Genomic DNA, 10,129 nt, shown 5'->3' with positions numbered 1-10,129 from the left:
AACTTGAAAAAAGAACGGTAAAAATACAATTTCTTGGCACAAAATGCACCTTTCAGTCATTTTTATGCACAAATTGGTGTTTCATTTTAAATCTAAACCAAGGTAAGGTAAAAAGGTAAAAAAGGTAAAAAATCCGTCCAACAGAAATTTGACATTAGTCTTTGAAAGAGCTGAACAGACTGACCCCATTTGGCAGAGAGGGTATACCTTTGCTCATACCAAGCAACAACCTCCCCCAACAACATGCCCAGAACCAATCTGAACATCAGAAGCATGTATGCTTCTGGGAAATCACCCTAAACTTCACCACCAACGTTTTCCATCAAATGCTGTCCACTCCAGCACATGAGAATATGCAATACAAATTCAACATATGCTGCCAAATGTTCTTTTTCTGACATTGCATAGATGGTGATATCATAAGGAACAATGATGAACCATACAAAGAGTTTGCATCAATATTTAGCCTCATAAATGGAAATACATTATTTTTTTCTGATGTCCGCTCCAACACATTTCAAGTATAGTGTTTAGGATTATGGTAAACCATACATTTTCAGAATGAAGTTATCTTGTGTAATGCTATCATGCAGTTAATAAGCATATTTTACCAGGTGGTGCTATATACTAGCCTGACCACGCCCACTTTTCTCCTTTCAGGGAGATACTAGTCTGGAACACCATAGTTCAGTTTCCATCAAACAAACAAAAAATGTCAGGCCAATCAACAACGAGGGGGATGACAAAATCAAAACTGACTATGGTAGATGGTAGAAGCAATGCCTGCAAAACTGCAAACATCAAAAATTGTAGATGGAAAAATGCAGAAATGTATTTACACCAAAAGTAAGCTCACATACATTGTTTCCTGACTGCCTATTCTGTTTATAGTTTGTAAAGTTTAGGTGACTCTGATCAGTGTGAAAGACCAATGATTTCAAATGTTATGATATTTCTACGCCCGTCACAATGCATTGTAAAGGATTCCCAATCGTGAGTGACCAGACTATTCACTCATGAATGAGTTTGGCTTACCATGCAGGCAAGCTATATACCCCTCAAAAGATTAGAATAAACAGTCATGTTTTCATATCATAAGACCCTTACGTTGATGCCACCTTATCTCTGTCCCTTTTAGTCATTTGTTCATATTTGGAGGGATTTCTTTTCTTTAGTCTGCTTTGACCATGGGGTTTTGTCATGGAATTCACAGGTGATTTTGGTTTTGATCAATCCATGAGTTGAAGATGACACTTTCAGGGTTTTTAGTCAATGTAAAGGCTCACTTAATGAATCTGAAACCCATTTGATTCTATTTACCACTTTCTTACTGCAGAGGGTGAAGCACAGTTGATTAAAACTAGAAAAGCATTTCCTGAAGGAAATACAGTGCATGAAAATGCAAAAATATGATGTAAAATATCATACAGAGTAAAAACAAACTATATTGGTTGCTAAGTAGATGAGGTTTAATATAGTTGGAATGACTGAACAGTTAAATAGGTGGATACTTTAAATGGTTAAATTATTTAGGTAGATAGTTGACGATAACTGACAGTTGGAATGGCTCTAATGTTTGCTAGCAGTTATGCTAACTATGTTAACAAAGATAATAATGTTAACCAAGTTACTTAACTTAGTTAACTTAGCTAATGTTTTCATTTTTAGAAGTTATGCTAACTAGCATGCTAACATGTGACCTAGCTAATCATTTTTAGTAGCTATTCTAACTAGCATGCTAACATGCTAACTATGCTAACCATGTTACTTAGCTAACTTAGCTAATCATTTTGAGCAGTTTTGCTAAAAATGCTAACAATGTTAGCAATGCTAAGATGCTAACTAGCTACAGTGGGTAGGAGTCATAGTCGATGACAAGTAACAGTTACAATGGCTGAACAGTTAAAAAGTTTAGTAGTTTAAAGGGTTAAATTGTTTAACAGTGAAATATTGTAGTGAGGACTTTTATTTTGAAACAGTTTTTGGCAGAGGAAGCAGTTGAAAAGGATGTGTAGTCTTAATAGGGCCAGTTTGTATGCTTAAAGCCTGAGACTGGCAGTTGGGCCAGGTGGCCTGAACACCCGCCATAGATTCCTAATTGCTGTGATGTCATAAAGGGCAATGTTAAGTCAATGGGAAATTTTGATAGTTTTAATTAATAGTTTAAAAAGTATAAAAGTTACAAAGCTGAAAAATACATAACACTCTTGTCCTAAGTAAGACCTACGTGACAATGTTTGAATGAAGTTTCTACGTTAAACGGTTGAAGCTGCATTAAACGCGTTAGAAGAAGAAGAAGAATAAGAAGAAGCCTTGGAAGAACAGTACTATAACTAGAAATGCAATTCCAAGGAATTACCAGTGCATGAAAATGCTTAAGTTGTGATGTAAAATATCATGTATAGTAATCATGTAAAACAGATAATACAGAGATGGTTACTACGGTGATGCTAGGATAGACATGGTGATTGCATAGCTTAATAAAAGTTGATAGTTTAAAAGTAGACTGTTTAAAAGCTGAATGTAGATAGTTTAAAAGTTGTTGATAGACAGTAGATAGTTTAAAAGTTGTTGATAGACAGCTAGTTTTATAGATAGTTTAATGATAGTTTAAAAGTTGAAGGTAAATAGTTTAAAAGTTGTTGACAGACTGGAAGTTTAATGAATGTTGATATTCAAATAGTTTAATGGCTGTGTATAGGTAGATATTTGACGATAACTGAAAGTTGGAATGGCTCTGATGTTTGCTAGCAGTTATGCTAAGATTTTAACTATGCTAACCATGCTACTTAGCTAATGTTTTATAGCAGTGCTAGAAATGCTAACATGCTAACCATGCTACTTAGCTAATGTTTTCTAGCAGTTTTGATAAACATGCTAACAATGCTAGCAATGCTAACATGCTAACTATGTTAACCATGTGACTTAGCTAACCTAGCTTATCATTTTTAGTAGTTATGCTAACTATGCTAACTATCATGCTAACATGCTAACTATGCTAACCATGTGACTTAGCTAACCTAGCTAATCATTTTTAGCAGTTATGCTAACTATGCTAACTAGCATGCTAACAGTGCCAACTATGCTACCCATGTGACTTAGCTAACCTAGCTAATCATTTTTAGTAGTTATGCTAACTATGCTAACTAGCATGCTGCCAATGCTAACATGCTAACTATGCTAACCATGTGACTTAGCTAACCTAGCTAATCATTTTTAGCAGTTTTGTTAAAATGCTAACATGCTAACTAGCTACAGTGGTTAGGAGTCATAGTTGATGACAAGTGTTGACATAGTTGATGACAAGTTAAAAGTTGTTGATAGACAGCTAGTTTAATAGATAGTTAAACCATAGTTTAAAAGTAGACTGTTTAAAAGTTGAATGTATATAGTTTAAAAGTTTAAAAGTTGAATGTAGATAGTTTAAACGTTGTTGATAGACAGCTAGTTTAATAGATAGATAGTTTAATGATAGTTTAAAAGTAGACCGTTTAAAAGTTGAATGTAAAAAGTTCAGTAGTTTAATGGGTTACATTGTTTAACAGTCGATTATTGTAGTGAGGACTTTTATTTTGAAACAGTTTTGGGTAGAGGAAACAGTTGAATAGGATGTGTAGTCTTAATTGACCCAGATTGTATGCTTAAAGCCTGAGGCTGCAGGTGGCCTGAACACCTGCCATAGGATTCTAATTACTTAAAGGAGAATTCCGGTGTGATATTGACCTAAAGTGTATTGAAACATGATACCAAGTGTGAACGTATGTCTCATAGCCCATCTCGGCTTGTCCCCTGCACTCCAAAATCTGGCGCTAGTTAGCCAATGCTACCAACAGCTTTTTCAATAGTGGTGCTTCGGCATCGGGCTAGCCATGCAAATAAATCACTGTTTTACACCCATTTACGAGGCTCAATGTATCTCCACACTTCATTGGGAGACTTCCGAGGGCCCTGACATTTAACAGCTGGAGCTGTCAGTCTCTCCAAGCTGCTACGTGTATATATTTGTATATGTCTGTATATTTTTCTGTTTTTAAGATGGGTACCCATCTTAAAAACAGAAAAACACACCATCTGACATGAGAAGCAGGTTAGACATTTATATTTGTTTACAAACTTGGTCTTTTTTTAGTATTTTTTCAACAATCAACACATGCAGATCAAGAGTGGTGCACAGACATATTGGGTCATGTAAAAAAGTCAAAGGAATGGTCGCAGGTCAAAGTCCTCATTCATTCCTTTGGGAGTTAGAGTATCAAAGGTGTAAATCCAGCTTATCGTTTCAAAAGTAGGGAATTGATGCCCCCCCGCCCCCCTGGGAGGTGTTTTTACCACTTCAATTCCACAGTAACGGAGGGAATACAGGTTATGTGAACTTTGAGTGAAATGAACAGCGACAGGGCTTTTTGGGTCATGATTTATAATGTTGGATCAATGTTCAGAAATTCTTGTCTTTAATGGTCTCATGGTCTTGCCTATGTACGCTTGGCTACAGGGGCATTTGAGCATATAAATCACATTGGGTGTGTTCCATGTGATGGTCCCTTTAATGTCAAATGACTTCCCTGTGCACGGGTGGCTGAAAGTCGTTGTCTTTTGTTCTTTTATGTTCTAAACTTTTGGAATTCAGCACCTGCCAGTTTTTGGATGTGCGCGCCTCCTCACTTAATATTTACTTCACTAGTTCGCCCTTCTATATGATTGCTTCAGCTAGACTAGAATGTATGGGAGAAGTGCGTGTTTGGCAAGGTAGCTGTCCGTGGTCCTGGAGTGCCTGGAGCGGACATCGCGATAGAGCGATGACCGCTTGCACCCCCCTGTGTAAGGAGGATGAGTAACAGGGCAATTGGTGAAATGGAGGAGTAGGGGGAGGAGGGGGGATGATTTCGCTAACGTCGGAGCGTGTGACGTATGGAAAAGGAGGTCGGCTTAAATAGGCCTACCCTGCGGCGGCAGTGGGTGAGTTAATTGCTGTCAATCATCCCGAAGGCTCCACCCGAACTTTGTTTAGAAAACATCATTTATGTAGACAATCTAATACTTAGATTTTTTACACGTTTTTCCCAATATCACCCCTTCTTGAGTGTTTTTCCTAAAGTTATCCATGCGCCTATGCCTTGAAACAACTTTTTTATCCTTCAACAGACATATTTTGAATGTGTAAAACCCCAAAAATTATATTTTTAGATGATTTAATTTTTTACCGTATTACCCATATTCCAGGGAGTACAAAGACAGTGTTGACTTAATGAATGGATAATGTGAAATGCAAAATGCAATAAAGAAAAATAAATGACCACGTTATTTGGACAGTAGGTCAGTCTGGTCTGAACTAGATAGACCTGGAAGTACAAACGAGGCCGGTTTTCGCTAACTCTTCCTCTCTCACTCCCACACACCACACCCACAGAATTACTCAATCTCAGTTACTTGCTCACCCACACTCATAATAAGTTTGACTGTTTTTGGAAGAACTTTTTAATTAGGAATTTCTGGTGTGTGATATTCTCTATTAGTGGAGCGGTTAAGCTCAAACTTTCCTGACAATGGATCATTTTAAGAGAAGCATCTCTTCTCATTTCGAAGATATGTGTATATACAGTCTATGGGGATGACAAGTATTTTATAGGTGAAAAGGGTAGAAAACAGACACAACTAACATATTTTACCATAAATCAATCAAATTTATTTTAATAGTCAAAAGAAACAGGCTATTTTTATTTTGCTGTTGAATTGTATGGGGACGCTGTGGCACAGCTGGCTATAGACTTCATACCATTTAGGTCCACGGGGAGCCGAGTTTGTGTCTGACCCACCCAGGTAATTTCCCGACACCACCCCAAATCTCTCCCACTTGCTTCTTTTCACTTTCTCACTGTCTTATCAACTTAAAAGCATAAAAGCCCAAATATGTAGACGCTTGCCCACACTCTCCTCACATCTACATTATACTGTGTGTGTATACTGTATATATAACAAACAGAACAGATCAGAACACTGTTTTAGTCACTGCAGTCACCTGTCACAGCTGTATAATTTAATGCTGCCATTTACAGTGCCCCAAAATATCACAGACTTTCCACTACAATTCTCATTGGGCATGGGGTTCTTTTCAGTATTCAGTATTCTATTCATGGGGTTCTTTTCATTTTTCTATGTACCTCTTTTACCCCTTCATTTCTAAAACCTTTCGAAGAATCATTTTCAGTGTGCCTATATGAAAAGTATATGACCATCATGCCTGCAGCCTCTTTTGCAAGCAATGGAAGGGGCATGCAGAGACATTGAGGTGGGGTCAGTTCAGGGGTGGATATGGCACACAAGGTGATACAAAATTTTTCCCGTTGTCTAGCCCAAGAGGCCATCGCCTGCGATGTGGACAAGGACTTGTAGCTAGATCTGAACAGAAGGCAGGATCCCTTATTTGGCTGTGTGTAGAGTTTTGACATAAGCCACATTCTGCAAAAAGTGTGTAATCAACAGGCAAAAACTGTAATATATTTAATATTTATTAAGAACAGATAGCACCATCTAGTGGTAGTAGTGATGAAATCAACGTATGTCATTGATTGCTACTGATAGGGCAGCCACCATGATGACAAACTCAGAGAAGTCGACTGATCCATTACCATCCCGGTCCAGTCCTTTAAACACCTTGTCTATAGCATTCTTGTCCTTTGAATTCTGATGGGAAGAGAGAGTATGGCCGTCAGCATTATGGTAACTATATCTCACAGTAGCCTACCAAACACAGTTGCTGCTGTGAGATTGAAGTTATTTCTTCTTATTTATAACGCTAGATAATTATTCGTTTTGTGGACGCTAAAACTTAGGCAAATGTCTATAGTGACTAATGACAGTTAATGATGATTAATCTGTAATATTTTCAAGCCCCTTAAAGTTTATTTTAGGTAGAATGTCAAGTCTTACCACAAGGAGATCGCCGAATTCAGTCTCCAGAAGAGTCTTTAGCTCAGTCTTGTTTAGGGTTTTGTCCTGGCCAGCATTTTTACGGAAGACTCCAATGATTGCCATCATAGCAGCCTGCAGTTGACTCATGGTGACTGTGAAAGAGAGACAGCACAGTGAGGGGCAGATTTACGTACATTTGTGAACGCAGCGCTATCAGTGCCATGGCCAATCCGCAGAAAGCGCTCGCTGTGACTTTTCATTTTACATGCTATACTGTACATCTGCAGCTCCCCAGGTAATCAGCGCCTTTCTCTGTCCCGTGCCACAATTTGCACTACTCTCAGCTGAATGCCTGATTCAATCACAAGCACAGTTGAACAGAGTTAACTGATGACAACATTAAAAGGAATCAAAAGTTTAGCTGTTGTGAAATAATACAATAGCCTACATCAGGGGTCGGCAACCTGTGGCACGCCGCGGAATAAACACTGACACGCTGGCACCTCAGTATTATTACGATACTCACTTTATCTGTCCCGTTTTAAAAATAAAAGCATCTGCCTCTTTGTCTGTGAGCGTTTGACTGCCGGCACTAGGACCCGGAGGACACCACTGCGTGGATTTGCGTTAAGTTGCAGGCGCGTGAATTTCAGATCAAAGTGTGTGACGTGACCTAAGGGCCCTGTCCGCTGTCTTCCTGCTGACTGAATGACAGAGCATGACATTGTGAACAATGGCAACGCCGGCTGCTGAAAAGGCTAAAACTAGGCCATTCCAGTCCTGCTGGACACAAGAGTTTGGTTTTGTATTTGTGAAGGACCGTGCTGTGTGCACTTTATGCTGTGAGAATGTTGTGTGCAGAACTTCAAGTGTTAAGCGCCATTTTGAGACGAAGCACGAGAAGACCTTCAAAGATCAAGCAGACAAAGTAGAGTCAATTAAAACGTGCTGTCTCCAGATATGGAAAACAAGCTAGCTCCTTCAAGGTTTTTACCACTGCTAAAAATCACGGGACAGAAGCAAGCTATCACATTGCGCATTGCATTGCAAAGCATGGGAAGCCGTTTACGGATGGCGAATTTATTAAGGAGGCTTTTCTCAGTTGCTCAGATGCTCTTTTTGAAAGCTTGCCAAATAAAGAAACCATCAAGTCACGAATAAAGGACATTCCCACGTCAGCTAGAAGTGTTCAGCGACGTATTGATGAAATGGCTGAGAATGTCAGAGCAGAGCAAACAGCTGGATTAAAAGATGCTGCGGTATTTAGCATTGCACTTGATGAAAGCGTGGATGTGAATGACATCCCGCGTTTGGCAGTCATGGCAAGGTACTGTGATTCAACTGTCAGAGAGGAACTATGCTGCGTGAAGCCAATGCCTGACACTACAAAAGGTGAAGAAGTGGCCAAGGCATTTATTGAACATTTTGAAGAACGAGGGATTAACATCAGAAAAGTGTTTGCAGTGACCACAGACGGCGCCCCCGCTATGGTTGGGAGACACAAGGGAGCTGTCAAACTGATTGAAGAAAAAGTCGGCCACCCCATCATGAAACTCCACGGCATAATACATCAGGAAAATCTGTGCGCAAAAATGTCAAATTCGGATCTCAATGAAGTTATGGCCTTGGTGACAAAGATTATTAACTTCATAGTGAAGCGATCTGCACTGACGCACCGGCAGTTTCAGTCCCTGCTCGAGGAGCTGGACAGGGAATATAGAGATTTGCCTCTCCACTCAGCAGTGAGATGGCGGAGTTGCGGAAAAGTTCTGGAGCGATTTGTCAGCTGCTTTGATGCTATCAAGGCCTTTCTGAATGAAAAGGGCCAAATATATCCAGAACTGGAGGACGAGAAGTGGATTGTGAAGCTTATGTTTCTGGCGGACATTACGGGACATCTGAACGTGCTCAATCTCAGACTGCAAGGTGCAGGACAAACTGTTTTGGACATGTATGAGACATGGACGGCTTTTGTCGGTAAGCTGGCAGTAGCCTATTCTCAGATGACATTTCCACCTGCACGTTCCGCTACTTCCGACACCTGAGAGAGCTGTCCTCCCTGCGCAACATCAGCACCGCTGAAATAACCATACCTGTCAACATTTAGCTTTCCAAAAACGGGAGATTTTTTTCGGGGGTAGTGTTTATACCGGATCTGTGTTTGCATATTTAATACGTTTCATACACGTGTTTCAACACTGCATTTTGGTCGTTGATTTTACCTTACCATTACTTACACATGCCAGTTATGTAACCACCAGCTGCCTGCAGCCTACTACCAAAACTCCAAAGCTGCTTGCTGTCAGATTTGGTTCCGAGGGCACAAGTTCAGTGTATCAACAACACTCAATAACAGTTTATGTGATGTGTTAATCAATTAAATTCCCAGCAATTTCACAACAGCTAGTTCTGGACATTCAACTAGCCCGCTTGCTTACGACGAGACTCAGGCTGCGCAGTTACCTGCTTCCTTATTTGGGTTTTGGGTTGCCAGGTTTTAGTCTATGACAAAACGGTTGAAATTGAAACTAAGTGCATGATCGTGTATGTGTACACTGTTAAATGTGGCTGTAGGTTTTGCAGTACAGTACAGCTAAATTTCTACAGTATGATACAATATCATGTCTTTACAGCACAGTGTTGTAGTTAATGTTGCATTCTGTGTAATATTATTGACGCGGAATATATTACAGTACATTTTCCCTCATACCGTAACTTTGCTGCCACCTTGTTGTAATATCGAGAACAAAGTTCTTCCAACCGACGACTTTACTCCTCTTCTGAAGACATGACCCATAGTGGAATGAGCCGCAAGTCATTGACATTTGGTGAGTTTGGTTTTCAGATTCATTAAGTAGTTTTACCCCAGCATTGTGTAGATTTTGTTTAGTAAAAAGACGAGCATAGCTTGTTTGCTGGTATCAAAGCTGGTGTCGATAGCAAAGTATTGTTCTGGCTTAGCAGCTAAGCATAGCTAGCTTTTTAATAAACAAGGTAGGCATAGCCTATTTGTTTAAATTAATCATCTAGTCCTCATCGAGATAATTTATAATCATTTAGTCCTCTTTATGCCTCTCCCTTAACTTGTAAGTTTACAGTTAAAAATATCGACTTGTCGTTGAAAAGTATTGTCTGTTGTTATTACCAGCTAACTTCAAGGACTAGAAGCTAGCCTAACGTTAAGTAAATTGAAAACGATGTCGACGACTCGTCCCCACTT

The 10,129-nt window shown here is 39.4% G+C and overlaps 2 protein-coding genes across 2 annotated transcripts in view; one reads left to right on the top strand and one right to left on the bottom strand.

The window, feature by feature from the left end:
* Positions 1–6,488: 6,488 nt before the first annotated feature.
* LOC125296677 (protein S100-A1-like) overlaps positions 6,489–10,129 on the bottom strand; it is a 15,856-nt gene continuing 12,215 nt past the window's right edge. The window contains exons 2-3 of the mRNA XM_048246716.1: positions 6,928–7,061; positions 6,489–6,681 (exon numbers count right to left, since the gene is read on the bottom strand). Of these exons, the coding sequence (XP_048102673.1) occupies positions 6,550–6,681; positions 6,928–7,056 (261 nt within the window). The 5' untranslated portion in view covers positions 7,057–7,061 and the 3' untranslated portion in view covers positions 6,489–6,549. The remainder of the gene's footprint in view (positions 6,682–6,927; positions 7,062–10,129) is intronic.
* LOC125296676 (general transcription factor II-I repeat domain-containing protein 2-like) lies at positions 7,564–8,886 on the top strand (the record flags this gene model as incomplete). Its single annotated transcript, XM_048246714.1, is given in 1 exon segment — positions 7,564–8,886. A coding segment is annotated over 1 exon segment (769 nt), but the record flags the coding sequence as incomplete, so codon positions are not given.

The sequence above is a fragment of the Alosa alosa genome, chromosome 6 (genome assembly GCF_017589495.1).
Source record: "Alosa alosa isolate M-15738 ecotype Scorff River chromosome 6, AALO_Geno_1.1, whole genome shotgun sequence".
Classification (NCBI taxonomy): domain Eukaryota; kingdom Metazoa; phylum Chordata; class Actinopteri; order Clupeiformes; family Clupeidae; genus Alosa; species Alosa alosa.
Note: the sequence above shows the minus strand (reverse complement) of the source record. Positions and strands in the feature narration are given on the sequence as shown.